This window comes from Oncorhynchus mykiss, chromosome 4 (genome assembly GCF_013265735.2).
Source record: "Oncorhynchus mykiss isolate Arlee chromosome 4, USDA_OmykA_1.1, whole genome shotgun sequence".
Taxonomy (NCBI): Eukaryota; Metazoa; Chordata; class Actinopteri; order Salmoniformes; family Salmonidae; genus Oncorhynchus; species Oncorhynchus mykiss.
The window spans coordinates 11048987-11074307 of NC_048568.1; the positions used below are offsets into that span (position 1 = coordinate 11048987).

At 49.8% G+C, this 25321-nt stretch overlaps 1 protein-coding gene across 2 annotated transcripts in view; it reads right to left on the reverse strand.

Moving 5' to 3' along the window:
* LOC110522072 (T-lymphoma invasion and metastasis-inducing protein 2) overlaps window positions 1–25321 on the reverse strand; it is a 65539-nt gene that overhangs the window by 11857 nt on the left and 28361 nt on the right. For both annotated transcript variants that reach the window (XM_036975623.1, XM_021600155.2), the window contains 11 exons: window positions 17720–17921; window positions 16130–17461; window positions 13911–14388; window positions 11878–12053; window positions 10483–10707; window positions 8309–8494; window positions 7899–8045; window positions 5710–5772; window positions 4003–4170; window positions 553–657; window positions 222–300 (listed from right to left, as the gene is read on the reverse strand). In XM_036975623.1, the coding sequence (XP_036831518.1) occupies window positions 222–300; window positions 553–657; window positions 4003–4170; window positions 5710–5772; window positions 7899–8045; window positions 8309–8494; window positions 10483–10707; window positions 11878–12053; window positions 13911–14388; window positions 16130–17455 (2953 nt within the window). In that variant the 5' untranslated portion in view covers window positions 17456–17461; window positions 17720–17921. The remainder of the gene's footprint in view (window positions 1–221; window positions 301–552; window positions 658–4002; window positions 4171–5709; window positions 5773–7898; window positions 8046–8308; window positions 8495–10482; window positions 10708–11877; window positions 12054–13910; window positions 14389–16129; window positions 17462–17719; window positions 17922–25321) is intronic.

Genomic DNA, 25321 nt, shown 5'->3' on the forward strand with positions numbered 1-25321 from the left:
GCGATAGAGATCAGAGGTTAAAACAGAGTAATACATGATATTATACTGTAATAATACAACCCAAGAGTAAATGGGCTCTTTCCTGCAAACACACACACACACACACACACACACACACACACACACACACACACACACACACACACACACACACACACACACACACACACACACACACACACACACACACACAGACACACAGACACATGATACCTACTCACCAAAGTCTACTGCTGTGTCAGGGCGGGACAGTTGTATGGTGAAAACATTGAGTGGAAAGACCTCAAGCTCTTCATACACCTGTTCAGAAAAAGCACATAGAAGATTGAAAAAGTACTCATCACATACCTCAATGTACTTACTAAAGAGGCCAGATATCACTGAAACCATATTCAAATAATGGGTGGATTATGGTTGAATCTTGAAATGTAGCAAGTTGACTCAGTATCGACTCAGAGATAATACAATGAGCGACTAAATCAATGAATGAATGCTTGTATCAGTGATTGGATCCTGCGTTTTCCCATAGTTACTATACGGCCGGGGCCTCACCAGGTCTCGTAGTGGGTCTGTGGGCGCTGGGGAGAAGGTCTCCGTGTCCTGACCCACCAGCCTCCTCACACGCAGGCAGTGCAGGCTCGAGTCCAGGTGCCGCTCCTAGAACAAGCTCCAAGAGGATGAGTCCATGTTCGTCCCAAATGGCTCCCCATTCCCTATGTAGTGCACTACTTTTGACCAGGACACACTGAGGTTACATCCCAAATGCCACCTTATTCTCTACTTAGTGCACTACTTTTGACCAAAGCCTGACTAGGGCCCTTAGACCTCTGGTCAAAAGTAGTGCACTATATAGGGAATACGGTGCCATTTAGCCTCAGTGTGTCAGATATCTTGAGTTCCTTCCGCTACGGTAACTAGCTATACCCCGACTGACCCTGTTCCCGATTGTCACGTTCTGACCTCTATTTCTGTTGTTTTGTATTTATTTAGTATGGTCAGGGCGTGAGTTGGGTGGGCAGTCTATGTTTGTTTTTCTATGTTTTGGGGAATTTCTATGTTTTCGGCCTAGTATGGTTCTCAATCAGAGGCAGGTGTCATTAGTTGTCTCTGATTGAGAATCATACTTAGGTAGCCTGGGTTTCACTGTGTGTTTGTGGGTGATTGTTCCTGTTTTTGTGTTTGCACCAAACAGGGCTGTTTTGAGTTCTCACGTTTCTTGTTTTTTCGTTAGTTTGTTCATGTATAGTGTCGTCAATAAATTACAATGAACAACCACCACGCTGCGCTTTGGTCCGCCTCTACTTCACAAGAGGAGAATCGTTACAGAATCACCCACCGCAACAGGACCAAGCGGCGTGGTAACGGGCAACAGCGGCACAAGGAGAAATGGACTTGGGATGATGTGTTGGACGGCAAGGGTTGCTACACATGGGAGGAGATCCTGGCGGGAAAGGATCGCCTTCCATGGGAACAGGTGGAGGCAGCGAGGAGAGCAGAGGCAGCCGGAGAGAGGAGCCGGCGATATGAGGGAACACGGTTGGCAAGGAAGCCCGGGAGTCAGCCCCAAAAATTTCTTGGGGGGGGGCTAACAGGGAGTATGGCTACGCCAGGTAGGAGACCTGAGCCAACTTCCTGTGGTTACCGGGGGGCTAGAGAGACCGGGCAGGCACCGTGTTATGCTGTGGAGCGCACGGTGTCCCCAGTGCGGGTGCACAGCCCGGTGCGGTACATTCCAGCTCCGCGTATCGGCCGGGCTAGAGTGGGCATCGAGCCAAGTGCCATGAAGCCGGCTCTACGCATCTGGTCTCCAGTGCGTCTCCTTGGGCCGGCTTACATGGCACCAGCCTTGCGCACGGTGTCCCCGGTTCGCCTGCATAGCCCAGTGCGGGCTATTCCACCTCGCCGCACTGGCAGGGCGACCGGGACCATTCAACCGGGTAAGGTTGGGCAGGCTCGGTGCTCAAGAGCTCCAGTGCGCCTGCACGGCCCGGTCTATCCGTCACCACCTCCACGCACCAGCCCTCCGGTGGCAGCTCCCCGTACCAGGCTGTCTCTCCGGCCCATCCTTGCAGGGGCTCTCTCCTCTCCAGCGCTGCCGGAGTCTCCCGCCTCTCCGGCGCTACCAGAGCCTTCCTCCTCTCCAGCGCTGCCGGAGTCTCCCGCTTGTTCGGCGCTAGGAGAGCTACTCTGCCCAGCGCCGCCAGTGCCGCCCGTCTGCCCAGCGCCGCCAGTGCCGCCCGTCTGCCCAGCGCCGCCAGTGCCGCCCGTCTGCCCAGCGCCGCCAGTGCCGCCCGTCTGCCCAGTGCCGCCCGTCTGCCCAGCGCCGCCAGTGCCGCCCGTCTGCCCAGCGCCGCCAGTGCCGCCCGTCTGCCCAGCGCCGCCAGTGCCGCCCGTCTGCCCAGCGCCGCCAGTGCCGCCCGTCTGCCCAGCGCCGCCAGTGCCGCCCGTCTGCCAGGAGCCGCCAGTGCCGCCCGTCAGCCAGGAGCCGCCAGTGCCGCCCGTCAGCCAGGAGCCGCCAGTGCCGCCCGTCAGCCAGGGGCCGCCAGTGCCGCCCGTCAGCCAGGGGCCGCCAGTGCCGCCCGTCAGCCAGGGGCCGCCAGTGCCGCCAGTCAGCCAGGGGCCGCCAGTGCCGCCAGTCAGCCAGGGGCCGCCAGTGCCGCCAGTCAACCAGGGGCCGCCAGTCAGCCCAGCGCCAGCGCCGCCAGTCAACCAGGGGCCGCCAGTGCCGCCAGTCAGCCAGGGGCCGCCAGTGCCGCCAGTCAGCCAGGGGCCGCCAGTGCCGCCAGTAAGCCAGGGGCCGCCAGTGCCGCCAGTCAGCCAGGGGCCGCCAGTAAGCCAGGGGCCGCCAGTGCTGTCAGTCAGCCAGGGGCCGCCCGAGCAGCTGCCCCTCTGTCCAGAGCAGCTGTCGCCCCTCTGTCCCAAGCTGCTGCCGCCCCTCTGTCCCGAGCAGCTGTCCCTCTGTCCCGAGCAGCTGTCCCTCTGTCCCGAGCAGCTGTCCCTCTGTCCCGAGCAGCTGCCCCTCTGTCCCGAGCAGCTGCCGCCCCTCTGTCCCGAGCTGCTATCGCCCCTCTGTCCCGAGCTGCTACTGCCCCTCTGTCCCGAGCAGTTGTCCCTCTGTCCCGAGCAGCTGTTTCACCTCTGTCCCGAGCTGCCCCTCTGTCCCGAGCAGCCCCTCTGTCCAGTGGGGTCATTGAGAGGGGTGGCCATGGTGAGTAAGCCAGGGAGGCGGACAATAAGGCGGACTAAGACAATGGTGAAGTGGGGTCCGCGTCCCGCGCCAGAGCCGCCACCGCGGACAGACGCCCACCCAGACCCTCCCCTATAGGTCAAGGTTTTGCGGCCGGAGTCCGCACCTTTGGGGGGGGGGTACTGTCACGTTCTGACCTCTATTTCTGTTGTTTTGTATTTATTTAGTATGGTCAGGGCGTGAGTTGGGTGGGCAGTCTATGTTTGTTTTTCTATGTTTTGGGGCATTTCTATGTTTTCGGCCTAGTATGGTTCTCAATCAGAGGCAGGTGTCATTAGTTGTCTCTGATTGAGAATCATACTTAGGTAGCCTGGGTTTCACTGTGTGTTTGTGGGTGATTGTTCCTGTTTTTGTGTTTGCACCAAACAGGGCTGTTTTGAGTTCTCACGTTTCTTGTTTTTTCGTTAGTTTGTTCATGTATAGTGTCGTCAATAAATTACAATGAACAACCACCACGCTGCGCTTTGGTCCGCCTCTACTTCACAAGAGGAGAATCGTTACACCGATCAGCTAAAAGGATGCCGTGAGAGAACTTTCTACGGAGGGAAAGCATGAATTATTGAGGTATCAAGAGCAATTAAACTAGTATCTGTTCTGTACCACCCCTACAGCAATCTCCTCCTATCATTTCCTCTTTGCCTTTAACATCCATATCAGTCACTGGAGAATTCACAGCAAAATGCTGACATGGGAGTTATGAGTTAGGAGAGTGTTGAAATGTATGAATAATTAGGCGATAGATGCAGTATGCTTACCTTACAGGCCAAAGATAGCAAGTCCGATACGAGGAAATCGGGTTTGATGTGCAGAGTAATGCTTTGGCTGTCAGGCATATTCACACAAACGGGAGTTTCCAAACTGCTGTACCAAGGGTTGCCTTCAGGTGGTGCTATCAACTGCATTTTGGCAAGAGCGTCCAATCTCTGTTAGACAAAGATGGAGAATAATTATGTTTATTCCGGTTTCTTAACTGATAATACGTTCTTATATTAAACAGGTTACTAAATAACTATGTCAAGAATTTAACATCTCTCTCGGCAATGTTTGTGAAAAGTTGTGTTTTCTGGGACGTCTGCCCCCAATGATGCAAATGTTTATACACTATGACAAAAAATGACAACTTTCATTACATCTGTTAAAAATCTATCAGTCAGAGATGTTTAATTAAAACACCACAAAACCCCCAATCTCAGCTGACGTACGGGTCTATTGAACTGAAGTCAAAAGACAGTGAAAGTCCATAGCAACAGGTCTGTGAAAGGGGAGGTCGGGTGGTGTCTCCCATTCACGGATAGGTGTCCCCATTCACTGATAGGTGTCCCCATTCACTGGCCGTACAGAGGGATTAACACCGGTTGACAATAGAATTCTGGGAGAATAAAGACCCTCCGTCGGCCTAACCCTCCCCAGCCCCCGGACCCTCGAACTCAGCCGCCTCACGCCTGCCTGTTTGCATGGAGCAGTGTCATCAGATCAGCATGCTGTTGAGACAGCTGTGCTAGCCCCGACCCTGTGTGAATAGAAATACCCCCACCTCCATCCCCCCACCCTCATTCTCCCCTATAAAAGGATTAGTCTGAGGCTGAGATTGATCGACTACAATACTCCTCGAGTACATCCCGAATGGCACCCTATTCCCTATATATTCCCTATATAGTGCTCTGGTCACTATGGGCCCTCAAAAGTAGTGCACGCTATAGGGAATAGGATGCCATTTGGGATGCATCCCGCCCTAGCACCTGGTTCTAGAGCAAATTTAGGGGCAGTTTTAGGAGACTTTCATCAACAAAGAGGAAAAGTTTGACGAGGCCTGACAAACAGGGTTGGGTAGGTTACTTTCTAAATATAATCTGTTACAGTTACTAGTTACCTGTCAAATTGTAATCAGTAACGGAACTTTTTGGATTACCCAAACTCAGTAACATTACCTAATTACTTTCAGTTCATGTTGGATTACTTTCCCCTTAAGAGACATTAGAAGAGGACTTAAAGGATCCCACAAACGCATTTGGTGTGCCATGCTGGTCTCTGACTTGTAGTCAGACTCGCTCAGGTGGAACAAACTGAAACTTGTGCCTTTTTTCAATGCGGAGTTGAATGTTATTGAGAAAACAGAAAGGTGTCATAATGTATTTTTGGCTCTCGCAATCATCCTTTCTGAATTTAAAAGTAATCCAAGAAGTAATCATCTAGTTTTTCAAAAGTATCTGTAATCTGATTACAATATTTTCACTGGTAACAACTGACTAAAGGTATTTTTTTTGTAATCAGATTACATTTAATCGGTTACTACCCAACCCTGCTGACAAATGTATCAATGACAACTTAAAGTTATTATTGAATAGAATATTTTAATGCAGTTACCTGGTGAATTATGATAAATTAGCCATATTTCCACTGGTTGCAGGAAATTATGAGGTAACATGTTTGGGGGAAAAATCCAGACAAAGTGCTTACTGTACCTCTGAGCTGCAGTGGTTGGGGATATGCCCAGCAGGCACTCCAATACTTTGTCCTTCAAAAACCTGGAACATGGAAAAAAAGCACATGCACATTAAGCCTACTCAGTGACTCAGGAGAAAAATGCACACTAAAAAAGAACTAACTCAGTCTATATTTACAATGTAATACATTTCATTAAAAACTATCTATCTAAAACCAAAGGCTTTGATACTATTCTGATCCAGATTGAGGCCGAAATAAGACTTGGAGGATCCATGGGAAGAAATAAGGGGTTTGGTGATGCTGAAATTACAGGTCTGGCAGTGAGGCAGATGGAACGGCTCTCATCAGGCTGGCGGGGATGGAGACTGTCTCCTCTCCACCCAGATACCAGTCTGCCCTCAGCAGAGATACCGCTACCAATACCACCGCCCTCAGCCCACCACCAGTGGCAGGCAGGACCACCACAGAGACAAGGGGTCATGCCTATGTCAACAAATGCCAACAGCTTACTGGAACTTAACAACAACAAACTCAAAATGAAGAGGGGGTTGAGTAACACTCACTGATTGACTGACTGACTGACTCCTCACCTTGACATCGCAGCTCTCTGGAAGCAGTAACAGGGCTCTTAAAGTGACAAACCCCCCCCAATCACCCTACAATAAAAATACATTGCTGGGCTGGCGGAGAAGGGGGTAAGAGTAGAGTCCCTTCGGTAAAATGTGGGTCTGTAGGACGTTTAGTGGACGGCGCGGTGGTTTACACAGACCATCTGCTTGTCGCTGCTGGCATGCTGCAGCTTGCAACAATTAACCACATGTGGCTTCCAGTAATGTCTGTTCCATCTCGGTTCCATTGAGTGGTCTAGCTGGCCTCTCTATAGGGAGATTAGACTTTCTCTGACTCAGGCTCATAACAAAGAACTTCACTGCTCGGAAATCTCTCCCTGTCCGCCCCGTGAGTAAGGAGGGAATCATGTAAGTATTTGGGCACAACATTTGACCTGTGTACAGAGATCTAGGGACCGTCCTCGTATATGTGTGTATTGTATTAGACAGCGATGGTTCACATGAGACATAATATGTATAAGCATGGTGTATGTGTGGTGTTACAGCGGTGGATCCGATTATTACCCAGACACCACTGGGCGTTACCAACGTATGCCATTAAGCATATGGATATGCCACGTGAGTACACAGACGCCAGGCATGCCTGTGACTACGACTGTGCGATGTATCTTTCAGAATGTCAACACAGAGCATGTGTTGACCATATCTATCTTATTATCCATCCCATTATACAATACAGCCAGTCTGCCTAATGCAATGTCACACTAGACAGAACTAAACAATGACGGGAGAGCAGAGGGGCCCAGTGTGGTTTGTCCTTCACTGAAGTCCTAGGGATAAAAGATCCTATCAACATCCCAAAATAGACTGCTCTCTGAGTGCTGTTTATCAACTGTTTATCAACAGAGACAGGGCCAGAGCCAGGGCGGGTGGGGCTTGGGCTGGGATAGGGGTTGGGTCTGGGGCTAGCTCTGGGACAGGGGTTGGGGTAGGGACTAAGACAGGGCCAGTGGATGGTACAGAACTGGGACTAGGGGCTGGGACTGTTAGAGAGACTGACTTGACTTCAATGACTGATGAGAATTTGTGCAGATTGCTAGCTCTGCCCCTGACCGGGGGAAACAAAACATCTGCCTCACTCATCACCTCTATTTGGAATGTTCCCAAACGACGTACAGGAAAGATAGTTTCGCGACGAGCAACCCCCTGACTCCCTCCCACTGGAAAATTGAGTAAGTTCAACTCCCTCCGTCTGCTTAATTTATGGGTCCCGGCTCGTGAGGAGTCAGACAGTGCTTAAAAAGCATTCCAGGAACCAACCCGCTTCTTTTTCTCTGATGGATTTATCAAACATGCTCTCTGTTTAAAACAGAAGGGCTCCAGAAACGTGCCATTGGGTCGGGAGCCAAGAGGTCCCTTGTAAAGGATTGTTTAAAAGGAGAACAGGCAAAAGGAGAACCCGCACAGATCTTTTCCCAGTTGACGGTGCAGTTCACCTAATTAAGGGGGGTGGTTGTATGGAGGTTGTAGAAAGGTTGTAGGGCGGTTGTTATAGGGAGTTTGTAGGGCAGTTGTAGGGCGGTTGTGGGAAAGTTGTAGGAAGGATGTAAGGAGGCTCTAGGGAGGTTATACAGTACCTGGGACACGGACTCCCTCTTCTCCTTGCTGCGTTTGGTCAAGCTGTCCAGGCCCTTGAGGGAGGAGAAGAGGCCTCTCTTACTCCGAGCCCCTCTGGAAAAAGATCGGCAACGTCTCCGCAGGGTCGCCTCGTCACGGGTGCAGATCTGAGAACAGACATTGAAGACATCCCTTCTGTGGTTAGAGACTCTAAAGAGCCCAAGACTCTGTATTACAAATCTGACCAGAGAGGACGCTGATGTTTTCTGATCATAGTTAACATAGATGGAATTCAATAACATTGCTTAATTGTACCTAAGGGGATAAATAAAGGTGTTATCAATGGAACTGTTCCAGAGAATGTGTGAAATCCAATGTCCCAAGCTGAGGGTGGATATGGATGTAAAGCCTTATGGAGATCAGGCCTCACCAGGGCATGAAAGGAGGAGACAGAGAAGATCCCCAGGCGTCCCAGAGCGGTCTTAGAGGGGCGTCCTGCCACGGCCAGGAGACTCTTGGGGTTAGGGAGCTCACCGCCCTGCAGGCTGGCCAGGTAGCAGCGCATCCGGAACAGATCCATGTGGAACTTCTCCAGGTTCTGCTCCCACTGCTGGATCTGGGGAGAAACAGACAGGACAGGCACCCAGGGTTACACCACAGTACATAGGGTTACAGTCCCCTTCAAGGAGACAGAATGGCCTCTCCACCCTCTCATTGACAGAGAGAGACCAGGCGGGGCAGGAACAGACTCACAGTCACAGCCATTTAGAGTGTGGCCAAGTTTGACACAGTTTGCCACGTTAACGCCTTCATTCACAGATTTTTGGTGATGTGACCATACGAGAGCACCTGTATGTGAGGGTGACAGAATGGCCTCTCCACCCTCTCATTCAGAAGGGCGTCTCCAACTACAGAACGAGCCACATGTCTAATTGGAGCGGCATAATCACATCTAATCACCCTCATCTCTCTCTCTCTCTCTCTCGCTCTCATTCCCCCTCTCTTCTCTCAATCCCCCATTCTCGCTCTCCTTCACAGAGGGTGAATGTGTTATAACAGTGTCATGTTTGTGAGATGAGGATTTAAATCTAGAGAGGAGGTTTAAGAGGTTCACTTCAAATTGGCAGAGAGGGCTAGTATGACTTTCAGAGAGACCGACCGTCAGACATCAAAGTGGAAGGTGGGCCTGGAGATGAGATGAGACCAGCTGCTGTAGAGCTCAGTAGAGGCTCTGGGGGTTTGACCCCCCCCCCCCCCCCCCCCCCCTCTCTCATCTGATTACCTCACAAACTGGGCATGATGACCCACCCCCCTCCTCCTGTCCTGCCATTAAGAAGAAAGGACACCTAACTACCCCTAATGCTGCTACCGGGAAACACTGCTGTCTGTAAACACATCAGCATTTGGTTTGTTACGCTATAAAATATCCCCCTCATCTGGGTTTCCCATTACAACAGACTTCTATGAGGAGTGGATAGAATGTGTTGATGGTACTAGTCTATTAGACTGAGAACATCTGGAATAAAGATGTCATGGTGGCAGGGAACTTGGGTCGGAAAGCTTAAAACTCCACTTTCAACAAATGATGCTGCCAACACATATACGCTCATGTCAATATGTTCCACAACCACAAGGAAGGTTGTTATATGGTAATGATTTTTGCCATTACATGGAGGTTGTAACTCGCAGACTATGGACAGCAACAAGAAGATGTCATGCAGGTGTTAAATTATGTATGGTTCTACAGCAATAGAATGGTCTGGTTTGCATTGGAGCTGAGACACTAATGACCTAATAGGCCAATTTAACTAACTGCTTGTTTGACTGGCTCAGTCTTAGGGTGGCCCTTGATCTTAAGACCACGGCCATTTTACCGAACTAGCACGAAGGGCACGTGCACGAGGTCGCTGACCTCTAGGGGGCCCCCAACCAATTTTTTGAGGGGGAGTTGTGGGCCCCATGGTGGTCAGGGAGTTGTGGACCCCCATATGATAGCAAAATGTGTAGAATTTTTGGAAATTAGCTATATAACTGCACAACTTTCTCTCAGTCTCATGGCAAAATGTGAACAATAGCTATGAAACAGCACATTTTCTCTCTGACCCATGGCAAAAAGTGTAGAATAGCAGGAAATTAGCTTTAAAACTGCAACATTTTCCTCATAGCCTCATGACAAATGTGTAGAAAAGCACTATAAAACTGTACATTTTTTCTAAAGATATTTATTTTTAAAAAATTACATTTTGGGGGCGCCCCAAATGCAGTAGTCTGGCCCTTCTTAAGACTCTCATGCAAGTACACACACACACACACAAATCAAATTTATATTGCTATCCTTGTGGTGACCAAATAATTGATTCCCATCCAAAATCCTATTTTCCCTAACCCCTAACCCTAAATCTAACCCTAACCTTAACCCTTTAACCTAACCATAACCTTAATTCTAACTTGAGCCCTAATTGTAACACTAAACCTAACCCCTAAGCCTAAAATATATTTGTCTGAATTTTCCTCATTTTACTATCCTTGTGAGGACTTTTGGTGCCCACAAGGATAGTTAAACACAAACACACACACAGCCACTAGACCATCTCAGTGCCTCACCTGGCTCTCGATGGCCTTCCTGTTCCTTTGGTCACTGATGACAGACAGCTGCAGCTCAGCCATCTTCTTCATCTTGCTGTCCATGTCTATCTTCTGCAGCAGGACGCGTGTCTGGCTCCTCAGTAACCGCACCGTGTCCTCCTTCCCCTGTCTCTTAGCCAGCAGAGAGGCGCTGGCAGAGTGGATGGCCGTCACCCAGTTCTCCAGGTCTGTTTGATTGGCAGCCTGCGGGGAGGAACAGGGCTAGATGACACAGTGCCACGGTTGGGCGGGGGGATATGGGGCCAGGTGACACAGTGCCAGGCCAGGGGAAGGGCAGGAGAACATGGCTCTCATTTCCCGTCTTTCTTTCTCTCTTCCCAGACGCCAGGGATCCTTAAGTGCCAGACAAAAGCCCGTTTACATGTTCGTGACTACGCTAAGAAGTTTCACTTCCCTCAGTTTCCCCCTCGTTGCCATGGTGCGTTGGGTAGATACAGCCCTGCAGTGTGATTTGTGTGTCTAGTAAACACTTGGTGAATGAATCAAATGAACGTTACTCTCTGGGAGGAAGGTGTTTTCAAAGATTGTAAAACTGAGTGAGGAGAACATTAAAGAGAGACAACACTTTCCCTCTCAATATGTGGAAAAAGAGGACAACAACCCTACTGCCAAACAGACACACATGCCAAATGGAACCCTATTCTCTACACAGTACACAACTTTTGACCAGGGCCCATAGGGCACTATATAGGGAATAGGATGCCATTTAGGACGCACCTATACACGACTAGTCTACTCAGACCAGCCAGTAGGGATGCTTTTCCCAACCCTACCATTTGACCCCTTTATAGAACGTACGACAATGGAGCTCTAAAGCTGACAGTGCATCCAGACAGGACATAACCAACACCAATATAGTCATTACCAACCAGAACAGCGGCACATTCCATCCTAAAAAGCAGACGTTCAGCCCAGTCCATACTTGTGGTCGTCCCATAGCATATGGAGTTGTTCCAATATATAACCCTTCTTAAAAAGAATGCAACAGACTGAGTCACAACTCCATCACAAGGGGTCCATGAGGCAGGAACAGGGGCATACAGCAGAAAACCCTAAAATGTTCCCTCTTACTCATTCACACTGTGCTCAACGAAACAGAGATCCACCTACAAGACGAAACAAGGGACAAGCTTACAGCACTGCAGTGTCCGATTTGTAAAGAATGCATAAAAAAATGACGACGTACTGCAGATCTCAAACGACGATAGTGAATGCGGACCTCCCTGACAAGTGCCTCCGTTGACGGAACAACGGTCTGTGTAGAACTGACCTCGTCCCCAGTCTATTCCACAGGCACATACAGGTACTTCCGAGCTTGAGAATCCTGGTGAGCGAGCCTAGGGTAGAACGTACCTGGAACAGATAGACATCTCCGTAGGCGTTGCTCAGACAGAAGACGTTCTCCTTCTTGGGGTGTTCGGGGACGGCCTGGACAATGCTGTCCTCGGCCAGCAGGGCGTAGCGCGGGGACAGCTCCTGCTCGGGACAGCTGCTTTTCCCATAGGTCTCATAGAACAGGAGGGTACACCCTGTACGCACCAGGGAGGAGAGGAGGCTTTAGCTAAGACACCGCTCTAGAACCATATTGTGAGACAATGACCCAATGTCAAGGGGAATACCTACAGAACATACAGTGCATTCGGGAAAGTATTCAGACCCCTTGTCTTTTTCCCAATTGTTTTACGTTACAGCATTGTTCTAAAATGAAAAAAAAAAAAAAAAAACATTCTCATCAATCTAAACACAATACACCATAATGACAAAGGGAAAACAGGTATTTTGACATTTCAGGACATGTAAAAAACATACAACAAAAATACCTTATTTACATAAGTATTCAGACCCTTTGCCATGAGACTCAAAATTGAGCTCAGGTGCATCCTGTTTCCATTGATCATCCTTGAGATGTTTCTACAACTTGATTGGAGTCCACTTGTGGTAAATTCAATTGATTGGACATGATTTGGAAAGGCACACACCTGTCTATGTAAGGTCCCACAGTTGTCAGTGCATGTCAGCAAAAATCAAGTCATGGGGTCGAAGGAATTGTCCGTAAAGCTCAGACAGGATTGCATCGATGCAGGATACCAAAGAATATCTGCAGCATTGAAGGCTGCAGCATTGAAGGTCCCCAAGAAGACATATCATTCTTAAATGATAGAAGTGTTTTGGAACCACAAAGACCTTTCCTGGAGCTGGCCGCCCAGCCAAACTGAGCAATCGGGGGAGAAGGGCCTTGGTCAGGGAGGTGACCGAGAACCCGATGGTCCCTCTGACAGAGCTCCAGAGTTCCTCTGTGGAGATGGAAGAACCTTCCAGAAGGACAACCCTCTCTGCAGCACTCTACCAATCAGGCCTCAGTAAAAGGCACATGACAGCCCACTTGGAGTTTGCAAAAAGGCATCTAAAGGACTCTCAGACCACGATAAACAAGATTCTCTGGTCTGATTAAACCAAGATTGAACTCTTCGGCCTGAATTCCAAGCATCACATCTGGAGGAAACCTGGCACCATACCTATGGTGAAGCATGGTGGTGGCAGCATCATGCTGTGGGGATGTTTTTCAGCGGCAGGGACTGGGAGAGTAGTCAGGATTGAGGGAAAGATGAACAGAGCAAAGTTACAGAGAGATCCTTGATGAAAACCTGCCCCAGAGCACTCAGGACCTCAGACTGGGGTGAAGGTTCACCTTCCAACAGGACAACGACCCTAAGCACATGGCCAAGACAATGCAGGAGTGGCTTCGGGACAAGTCTCTGAATGTCCTAGAGTGGCTCAACCTGATTGAACATCTTTGGAGAGACCTGAAAATAGCTGTGCAACGACACTCCCCATCCAACCTGACAGAGCTTGAGAGGATCTGCAGAAAAGAATGGGAGAAACTCCCCAAATACAGGTGTGCCAAGTTTGTAGCGTCATACCCAAGAAGACTCGAGGCTGTAATTGCTGCCAAAGGTGCTTCAACAAAGTACTGAGTAAAGGGTCTGAATACTTATGCTAATGTGATGTTTCTGATTTGTACAAAACTTGCAAAAATGTCTAAACACCCATTTTTTAAATCTGTAACGTAAATCTGTAACGTAACAAAATGTGGAAAAAGGTGTCTGAATACTCTCCGAATGCACTGTACAGTATATAAAACAAAATACATGTAGTAGCAGATGCTGTTCTGTTAACCTTTATTTAACCAGGTTGTCCCATTATGGTCAGAAGACCTAAGAGGCATCCCAAATGGCACCCTATTCCCTTTATAGTGCTCTAGGGTTCTGGTCAAAAGAAGTGCACTATATAGGGAATAGGGTTCCATTTGGGACGTAAACCCAATTGGCTGTATGTAGCACAGGTTATTTCGAGCGAGTGCAGGTAGAAGGAGGAGGGAGCCCTACCTTTAAGTGTGACCCAGTACTGTCTCCACTTCCTACGGGCCACCAGCTCCAGCTTCCTGTCCTTGTGCAGGGTGAGGATGGGTTTGAAGTAGAGCCAGCCGGCTCTGCGCACCACCCCCTGCTCCTTCTCAAACAGCAGGTCCAGCTGCTCCAGGGAACCCAGGGAGCCACTGCCACTGCTCTCCCCCTGCTCTCCCTCTCCTATCCCCCCCCCTCCTCCCATCTCCTCCTCCTCTCCCTCCTCCGAGGGCTCAGTCCTCTCCGGCCCACTGTTGCGTCCTGTCTCCAGCTCCTGCATGAAGTTCTCGTAGATGTTCTGGCGCAAAGCGTCACTGTGGCACTGTTGGCCCTGGGTGTGGGTGTAGGCCTGGGTGTGGAGGGGATTCCACAGTGGACCAGTTAACTGGGAGCTAGAGTTACCTAACCCAGGGTCCACTCCACTGCTACAGCCCTCACTGGTCTCACTACCGTAAGGCTCCTAGGGAGAGAGAGACAGAGCAGGGTGGTTGGAGAGGAAAGAATGAATAAATAGCTTGCTAGACCTTAAAAAGACCTGCAAAGTTGAATGATCGTCTAACAATATGGCAATATCAGGGACACAGACGAGCCACATTCTCATGTATTTCTCGATTGACCATTTCCTGGACAGGATGCCATGATTTTCTGTTTGTATTAGGACATAATATGAGATGTATTGTGCGATACTCTGACATGATATAATACAATCATACCCTGGAATGTTGCTGGTACGAGTAACAGAAGACATGGATATTATACAGACCAATCTAGAGCAAACATACTTAGGACTTGGCCCTGGCTTGTGCTAGCTGGAATCGCTCATAGGAGCAGGAGCCTACCCAGCTAGCACATTTGGTTCCTTGGAAGTTGTGGGTTTCGGTTTCCCATTGGTTCTGGGAGTGAAAACAACACGTTTCCTGTCCGGTGAAACGGAAAGTTCTAAGAAAGGAAGTGAACATTTTGCCTGTTCTGGGTTGCAGGGAGGTCTCGGGAACGTATTACTATGGTTCCCTGAACATTTTCCTGGGAGGTTTTATTAACGTTCTGAGAACAGAAATGACAGGTTATTTGAAGGTAATTCAATAACATGCCAAGAACACGCCTCAATTAGACTTTTAATAACACTTCTAGCTTAGGTGAACTGTTTTGAACTCTAAACACAGAACACATGGAAATGAATTTGCTTCGGTATTAATCATGCAAACACATTTATAGTTTTAAATCTGGCACGGCGTCAGTGAGATTCAAACCGGGATCTTCTGTTTTCTATCCGTGGAATTAGTCGATGCCAGCTACCCCAGCAAAGGGTTACCTGTCATCCCGTCTGGTTCCGAGGAGCATTTCCCGGGGACGAGGCCTACCCCAATCTGCTTAATAAAAATGCCATATTGCATTCTGTCTTTGTCGTCCATTCAGTTAGGCCTGTACTCGATAAAACCGAAATTCCCACGGAAGAACGTTTTTTTTCTTAACGTTCTCGGAACTATTTTCGCAAAAAATCCCCAACGTCAAACGAGTTGGAGAGCGTTACCACAATTGAAATGAAATGTAACCACGTTTGAACTTTTAGGAAGTAATGAAATACCAATGTAATGTTCTCCAGCGGCAAAAAGAGCGGGGAAGGTTTCCTTTCTGAACCGACATCATCGATCTTTGAAATCTATGTAAATATCATATAATTCTACACAAAGTCTTAGGGAGACTGGCCTATAGTCTTACATAATATCTGTCAAAATTATATAAGGTCCTGAAAATGTTCCAGCGAGTAACTATTGTTGGAATAATTTATTTTGTGGTGCCTTTTCCTTTCGTAGTAGTGTTTATCGCAATGGCTTGATGTTGTTTATTTAAAGGACAAGCTGCAAAAGTATCTCCAAGGATCCAGTCTGTCAGATATAAGTCTGAGGTTATTCAGGAACCATAGGATGACGTGTGACAGAGAGACATTCATGTGGCACTGCAATGATCTGCATCGTCAGACTGGATTTAAGAGCCAACGGCCATCAGCCAATCACGTTGACCCAAACAACCTAAACAATGAGATTACCACCACACAGACTCAGCGAGCAGTCTTATCGCATCGCTTCGACAACTGGGGACACGTCATATGATAAAGAGTCTACACTACATGCCCAGTCTTCCCTCCTTCACTGTGTACCCTTCCCTCCTCCCCTCCCCTCTTTCTTCCCCTTTTTCCTCACCTGTAGTCTTCTTTTCTTCCTGCTCAGACTTCCCGTCCAGTCGCCGAGGCGCCTGATGCGGCTCTTCAGGTTGTCCTTCCTGCTGTTACCGACCACGATGGCGGACGGCTCGGAGGCCACCGTGGCAGTAACCCTCCTGCATGGCAGCGTGCGACTGTGAGAGGAGTAGCGCTGGCCGTACGACCCCGAGCTCTCCTCCTGGATGACCGCGTCCAGGGTCAGTAACGAAGTGAGCGACCCCCGTTGCTGGGGGACGTCCTGGAACTGAGCCGCGGGGAACACAGCCGCCACGCTGGGGTTAGAGTAGAGGTCCGACAGGGACACAGGAGGGGACATGAGGCTAAACGGACTCTTCTCCGGGTGAAGGATCATGGAGTCCCCGATGCCGCTGTCCTCAGTGCGGCCCGAAGAGCAAGTGTTATACCCGTTGCTGTTAAACCCTCGGCTTGTATATTGACCGTTACCATCCACAGTCTGGAAGAGGAGGCCGGGGTTGAACCCCGGGGAGATGTCCTCAGTGTGGGCGGACGAGAAGGTGTTGAAGCCGCAGCCCGTCTCCTCGGTGCGAGTGGAGGAGTAGGTGGTGTAGCCGCTGCTGTTGTCCCCCGCTGCGGTCTGACTACAGGTGAACACATTGTCATTGAGCTCCGTGGGGTTCCCCCAGGGAGAGTCGTACCAGGAGCCCTCGGAGCTCAGGGAGCTGCCCTTGCTGGTCCTAGTCAGAGAGGGCTCTGGGGCGGCTACCACAGGGTGGCTGTGGCCTGACAGATCCTGGGGCTCCAGCGACATCCGCATGGCGTTGGTGAACTCAACACGCATGCTGCCGTCCTTACGGAGAAGCACCTTGGGGCTGCTGCGGCTCTCTAGGGGAACCCTGTGCTCACACGGAGAAGTCCTCTCGGGGGTACGCTGTCCATTAGCCCCGAGACCGCTAACACTCTCCCCACTACTCTCCAGGTAACTGTAACCGGTATGACAGACGTTTTTCCTGGTCACTTGGGAACTGTCCCCTCTGCCACACCTCTGTGGAGAGATGGGCTTCAGCTTGGCTCCCGGGGGCCCCCCCAGTTCCCTGCCCTCCCTAGTGATGTGGTGCTCATAGTGTTTCGAAGAGCCATAAGGCTGGTTGTGAGTGATCTTGTGCTGGGGCAGGCAGACCCTCCCCCCTTTGCCTCTGGTTCTGTATCCCTGGCCGCTCCCCTCGCTGCCCCTCCACCAGCTATGGGGGGACAGGGCCTCCTCTTTAGCGGAGTAGAACTTTAGAGAGCAGGATTTGGATTTCCCAGGGACGTTAAAGCTGCTGTACTGGCTGTCAGTGTTTCCCATTCTGATCTGCTGGGCAGAAGACAAAACATCAGAATGAGAGATAATCAAGACAGGATGTATTTCATTGTAATGAAAAAGGAATTTGTTGTTAACTGACTTCCCTGGTAAAAAAAATAAAAAATATGACAGGAAATGAACTCACATGAGGTTAAACAAAATAAAATCACGTAAAGACAATGTTAAAAAAAATGAAATCACGAGGTTAAATGAAATGAAAGCACATAAAAAACGATTGTATGCACATCAGCTGTAAAGTTATCTTACCAGTTGTGGTGTCTGTCCTCAGGACAAACTTAGATACTACTCTGCATACTCCTATGGGTTACGTCTCAGCAGCGCTAGCTAGGCTCTGTGTCGTTGTGTGATCTCTTCAGGACTGAGCACCTCTCTCTCTCACACACTCACACAGCTGCTCGCTCTCTCTCTCTCTCTCTCTCTCTCTCTCTCTCTCTCTCTCCCGACTCATCTGTAGGGAAACAGAGGAGGGAGGGGCTTCGGTCAGTTCCAAACACAGTCTGCCTTGTGTGTGAGCCTACTGTGGTTAGAGCCCCACCCCAAATCTAAACACCCCTTCTTCCTTGGCTTGGCCATCCCCCCACTCCACTCAGCCTCCTTCCATGACATACTGCTACTGAGCTGCTGAAGGGACCTTTTTAAAAGCAGACTTCATTCTGTCACATGTTTATTTTGGTTCTCAGGAATTCCGAGCAATTTTCTCTTCTCTAAAAAAAAAAATATCCTCCACTGTAAAGACGGTTGAGTTGAAGTCATCAGACAAGGCTATTTGGAGAGTCACCACAAGCAATGTCTCTGAGTTCTTCATAGAGTCAGATTTAAACTTTCAAAAAAGAACACAAGTTAGAAATCTCGAGTCAGATCAAGTTCAAGCCAAAAAGAATGAAAGAGAACATATCCTTAAGGTAAAACAATTAAGGACATTTTGAAATACAATATGACACTGATGAAAAATGACATCAACCCCAGTGTTTCCTGAAACAGATAAAGCCTCAGAGACTGTTTACATCTTGCCCAGAGCTGTTTTTTTTCCTGAGAGACAGAGAGGTTACAGTGGCCCGAGGTTCACTGTGTTCCGCAGTAAACTAAAGCAGCACTACGCCTTTCCTGTCCTGGGCTCATTCATACTGAAGAGGGAGGAGAGGAGTGGAAAGGAAGAGGAGAGGAGGTGAGGAGGAGTAGAGGAGAGGAGAGGAGGACAGAGCCCTGACTTCACAAAGCAGGGTGAGAATACATCACACTGCTTACCCGAAAAACATTAACACCCCTTGACCCCTTCATTTAAACCCAACAGGAAGCACCGATGGGGAAACCTTGGATGCCGAGCACCCAGTCAGACGGCAGAGAAAAGAGCAACCGGTTGTCTGCAGTCATTAAGCTAGAATGTTGAGGAGGACAGAACGGCCAGCAGTGTGACAGGTTGTATTCGACACTCGCTGTGTGTGTAAAAAGAAGACGGACCCTTTCAGCCGGGGCGCCAGACTATGGACCTGTGCAGTGGGCTGGGCGGAACCGTGGAACAGAGCACTTTGTGACACAGTTGTCGGTTTGTGCTGCAGACAAGTAAGCCGGGAATGGCTAAAGGTAGAGGCGGTGGTTGACACTTTTGTTGTGCCTCTCCGATAGGCCATCTGCTCCCTCGCTGGGGAAGCCCTGTCACTCTCGACCCTGGCATTCTTCAAGCACAATGAGCCCCCCCCCGTGCAGAACTCCAGGCCAGCCATACTGCAGTGGAAGGCATCAGGGCTGAAAATGAGAACGTGCTCCTGTGGATGGCTGAGTGCTCTTGTTTGAAGTTTTTTTTTGGGGGGGGGGGGGGTGCGTGGAATGCCACCTACCCTTGACATACACAGTCACATCCTATTTATTCCATGACATCAGAGCGGTTCAAAACAAACAGTTCAAACCTTTCATTTCTATCTCAGTGAAGAACTTCATTGTCTTTCCTTTTGTTCACCAAATGCAGTACTACGAAACAAGTTCCCTCTGAATCCCCCTTTACTATCTTGCTCGCTCTCTTGTCCCAGCAAGAGTCTCTGCCTTTCTCTTCCTCCTCCTGACCCCTTTCCTGTTACTGTGCTTACACGGGCCTGCTAAACACTGACTACGTCCCAAATGGCAACTTATTCCCTATATAGTGCACTACATTTCACCAAGGGGCCTTGGTCAAAAGTAGGGCACTATATAGGGAATAGAGTGCCATTTGGGAAGCAACCACTGTATCAGCCAGGCCCCACATACTTCACACAACTTTCCATAAGGGGATAAAGGGCTGGCACACAGAGCCAGAGAGAGAGAGACAGAGACAGAGACAGAGACAGAGACAGAGAGAGCGAGAGAGAGAGAGAGAGAGAGAGCATCCTGACAGTGTTCTAAAACAGACCATAAAAAAAGGTACAGGCCCTTCTCTTCATCCACTTTATGTTTGTCACATGAATGTCGTTAGAGCACATCTGCTGCGGCCAAGATATTCCCAACTGAAAATCTACTGCTATGATCTAATATTGTAATAACACAACTGCCCAAGTTTATGACTACAGTACACATGAGTCATCGTACAATGGAATTGTTCATTGTAAACGGACACCTTCACAGCAAAATTCAACATGATTAAATAAATTGACCTTCTAAAGTTTTTTCAAACAGATCAAAACTGTAGGAGGCATGAATGTAGATGTTTTATTTAAAGAAAAAGAGGTTCAGTAGGTTCAAATCCCCACACTGTGTCAGCAGCAGCATGTGTAGCCTACTAAGGATGGAGCCAAAATCCAGTGCATCATTTCTCCTTCAGAGGCCGGATAGAGGAAACAGGAAGAACAGCTAGATCATAAAGAGAAGGAAGCAGAGACACCTCCTAACTCCCTCAGGACTGACACTGTGCTATGGTGGCAAGTGCGAACGCAAGAACATACCAACAACCCAATGCAACGCTATCTCTCTCTCTCTCTCTATATATATATATATATATATATATATATATATATATATATATATATATATATATATATATATATATATATACACACACACATACTCTCTCTCTATATATATACACACACATACTCTCTCTCTATATATAGATATATATATATATACACTCTCTCTATATATAGATATATATATATACACTCTGTCATGTACTGTCATGTTGTCTTGTCTCTGTCCTTTCCCTTCACCCTGTCTCCCTCTGCTGGTCGTTGTTATGTTACCTTTTCTCCCCCTCTTTTCCCCAGCTGTGCCTTGTCTCCTCCTAATTACCCATTCACCCCGTTCCCCACCTGTTCCCTTTTTCCCTCTGATTAGATCCCTATATCTCTCTCTGTTTCTGCTCCTGTCCTTGTCGGATTCTTGTTTGTTAGTTTGTTTGTGTTTCATGCCTGAGCCAGACTATCGTCATGTTTGCTGTAACCTTGTCCTGTCCTGTCGGAATCTGCCGGTCTATCTGAGCCTACTTATGTTTTGTTATTAAAGAAGCTCTGTTTAAGTTAGTTCGCTTTTGGGTCCTCATTCACTCACCATAACAGAAGAATCCGACCAAGAATGGACCCAGCGACTTCGGATCCTCTCCACTCAGCCGTCGGGATCCAGGGAGCGATGCTAGGCAGACACGAGCAGGAAGTGTCTGCTGCTCGACATGCCGTTGAGACCCTGGCCACCCAAGTCTCCAACCTCACAGAACAGGTTCACCATCTCCGCCTCGATCCACCGGCCACTTCCAGGGCTTTCGAATCTCCGGAGCCCAGAATCAATAACCCGCCGTGTTACTCTGGGGAGCCCACTGAATGCCGCTCGTTCCTCACCCAGTGTGATATTGTGTTTTCTCTCCAGCCCAACACTTACTCCAGGAGCACTGCTCGTGTCGCCTACGTCATATCTCTCCTTATTGGACGGGCTCGTGAGTGGGGCACGGCAATCTGGGAGGCAAGGGCTGAGTGTACTAACCAGTATCAGGACTTTAAGGAGGAGATGATACGGGTTTTTGATCGATCTGTTTTTGGGGAGGAGGCTTCCAGGGCCCTGTCTTCCCTATGTCAAGGTAATCGATCCATAACAGACTACTCTATTGAGTTTCGCACTCTTGCTGCCTCCAGTGGCTGGAACGAGCCGGCTTTGCTCGCTCGTTTTCTGGAGGGTCTCCGCGCAGAGGTAAAGGATGAGATTCTCTCCCGGGAGGTCCCTTCCAGCGTGGATTCCCTGATTGAACTCGCTATTCGCATTGAGCGACGGGTTGATCTGCGTCACCGAGCTCGTGGAAAGGAGCTCGCGTTCTCCGTTGCCCCCCTCTCCGCATCACTACCATCTTCCTCTGCCGGCTCGGGAGCTGAGCCTATGCAGCTGGGAGGTATCCGCATCTCGACTAAGGAGAGGGAACGGAGAATCACCAACCGCCTCTGTCTCTATTGCGGTTCTGCTGGTCATTTTGTCACTTCATGTCCAGTAAAAGCCAGAGCTCATCAGTAAGCGGAGGGCTACTGGTGAGCGCTACTACTCCTGTCTCTCCTTCAAGATCCTGCACTACCTTGTCGGTCCATCTACGCTGGACCGGTTCGTCAGCTTCCTGCAGTGCCTTAATAGACTCTGGGGCGGAGGGCTGTTTTATGGACGAGACCTGGGCTCGGGAACATGACATTCCTCTCAGACAGTTAAGGGAGTCCACGGCCTTGTTCGCCCTGGATGGTAGTCCTCTCCCCAGGATTCAGCGTGAGACGCTACCTTTAACCCTCACTGTTTCTGGTAATCATAGCGAAACCATTTCTTTTTTGATTTTTCGTTCACCTTTTACACCTGTTGTTTTGGGCCATCCCTGGCTAGTTTGTCATAATCCTTCCATTAATTGGTCTAGTAATTCTATCCTCTCCTGGAACGTCTCTTGTCATGTGAAATGTTTAATGTCTGCTATCCCTCCTGTTTCCTCTGTCTCTTCTTCACAGGAGGAGCCTGGTGATTTGACAGGGGTGCCGGAGGAATATCACGATCTGCGCACGGTGTTCAGTCGGTCCAGGGCCACCTCTCTTCCTCCACACCGGTCGTATGATTGTAGTATTGATCTCCTTCCGGGAACCACTCCCCCCCGGGGTAGACTATACTCTCTGTCGGCTCCCGAACGTAAGGCTCTCGAGGATTATTTGTCTGTAGCTCTTGACGCCGGTACCATAGTCCCCTCCTCCTCTCCCGCCGGAGCGGGGTTTTTTTTTGTCAAGAAGAAGGACGGGTCTCTGCGCCCCTGCATAGATTATCGAGGGCTGAATGACATAACAGTTAAGAATCGTTATCCGCTTCCTCTTATGTCTTCAGCCTTCGAGATCCTGCAGGGAGCCAGGTTTTTCACTAAGTTGGACCTTCGTAACGCTTACCATCTCGTGCGCATCAGGGAGGGGGACGAGTGGAAGACGGCATTTAACACTCCGTTAGGGCACTTTGAATACCGGGTTCTTCCTTTCGGCCTCGCTAACGCTCCAGCTGTCTTTCAGGCATTAGTCAATGATGTCCTGAGAGACATGCTGAACATCTTTGTTTTCGTTTACCTTGACGATATCCTGATTTTTTTCACCGTCACTCCAGATTCATGTTCAGCACGTTCGACGTGTCCTCCAGCGCCTTTTAGAGAATTGTCTTTTTGTGAAGGCTGAGAAGTGCACTTTTCATGCCTCCTCCGTCACATTTCTCGGTTCTGTTATTTCCGCTGAAGGCATTAAGATGGATCCCGCTAAAGTCCAAGCTGTCATTGATTGGCCCGTCCCTAAGTCACGCGTCGAGCTGCAGCGCTTTCTCGGCTTCGCGAACTTCTATCGTCGTTTCATCCGTAATTTCGGTCAGGTGGCCGCTCCTCTCACAGCCCTTACTTCTGTCAAGACGTGCTTTAAGTGGTCCGTTTCCGCCCAGGGAGCTTTTGATCTCCTCAAGAATCGTTTTACATCCGCTCCTATCCTTGTTACACCTGACGTCTCTAGACAGTTCGTTGTCGAGGTTGACGCGTCAGAGGTGGGCGTGGGAGCCATTCTTTCTCAGCGCTCCCTCTCTGACGACAAGGTCCACCCATGCGCGTATTTTTCTCATCGCCTGTCGCCGTCGGAACGTAACTATGATGTGGGTAACCGCGAACTGCTCGCCATCCGGTTAGCCCTAGGCGAATGGCGACAGTGGTTGGAGGGGGCGACCGTTCCTTTTGTCGTTTGGACTGACCATAGGAACCTTGAGTACATCCGTTCTGCCAAACGACTTAATGCGCGTCAGGCGCGTTGGGCGCTGTTTTTCGCTCGTTTCGAGTTCGTGATTTCTTATCGTCCGGGCTCTAAGAACACCAAGCCTGATGCTTTGTCTCGTCTCTTCAGTTCTTCAGTAGCCTCCACTGACCCCGAGGGGATTCTCCCTGAGGGGCGTGTTGTCGGGTTGACTGTCTGGGGAATTGAGAGGCAGGTAAAACAAGCGCTCACTCACACTCCGTCGCCGCGCGCTTGTCCTAGGAACCTTCTTTTCGTTCCCGTTCCTACTCGTCTGGCCGTTCTTCAGTGGGCTCACTCTGCCAAGTTAGCCGGCCACCCTGGCGTTCGGGGTACGCTTGCTTCCATTCGCCAGCGTTTTTGGTGGCCCACCCGGGAGCATGACACGCGTCGTTTCGTGGCTGCTTGTTCGGTCTGCGCGCAGACTAAGTCCGGTAACTCTCCTCCTGCCGGCCGTCTCAGGCCGCTTCCTATTCCCTCTCGACCGTGGTCTCACATCGCCTTAGATTTTGTCACCGGACTGCCTTCGTCAGCGGGGAAGACTGTTATTCTTACGGTTGTCGATAGGTTCTCTAAGGCGGCCCATTTCATTCCCCTTGCTAAGCTTCCTTCTGCTAAAGAGACGGCACAAATCATCATCGAGAATGTTTTCAGAATTCATGGCCTTCCGTCAGACGTCGTTTCGGACAGAGGTCCGCAATTCACGTCTCAATTTTGGAGGGAGTTTTGCCGTTTGATTGGGGCTTCCGTCAGTCTCTCTTCCGGCTTTCACCCCCAGTCTAACGGTCAAGCAGAACGGGCCAATCAGACTATTGGTCGCATCTTACGCAGTCTTTCTTTTCGCAACCCTGCGTCTTGGTCAGAACAGCTCCCCTGGGCAGAATACGCCCACAACTCGCTTCCTTCGTCTGCGACCGGGCTATCTCCTTTTCAGAGTAGCCTCGGGTACCAGCCTCCGCTGTTCTCATCTCAGTTCGCCGAGTCCAGCGTCCCCTCCGCTCAGGCTTTTGTCCAACGTTGCGAGCGCACCTGGAAGAGGGTCAGGTCTGCACTTTGCCGTTATAGGACGCAGACTGTGAGGGCTGCTAATAAGCGTAGAACTAAGAGTCCTAGATATTGTCGCGGTCAGAGAGTTTGGCTCTCCACTCAGAACCTTCCCCTTAAGACGGCTTCTCGCAAGTTGACCCCGCGGTTCATTGGTCCGTTCCGTATTTCTCGGGTCATTAATCCTGTCGCAGTTCGACTTCTTCTTCCGCGATACCTTCGTCGCGTCCACCCGGTCTTCCACGTCTCCTGCATTAAGCCCGTTCTTCGCGCCCCCGCTCGTCTTCCCCCCCCCCCCCCCCATCCTTGTCGAGGGCGCACCCATCTACAGGGTCCGCAGGATTTTGGACATGCGTCCTCGGGGCCGTGGTCACCAGTACCTTGTCGATTGGGAGGGGTACGGTCCTGAGGAGAGGAGTTGGGTTCCCTCTCGGGACGTGCTGGACCGTGCGCTGATCGAGGATTTCCTCCGTTGCCGCCAGGTTTCCTCCTCGAGTGCGCCAGGAGGCGCTCGGTGAGTGGGGGGGTACTGTCATGTACTGTCATGTTGTCTTGTCTCTGTCCTTTCCCTTCACCCTGTCTCCCT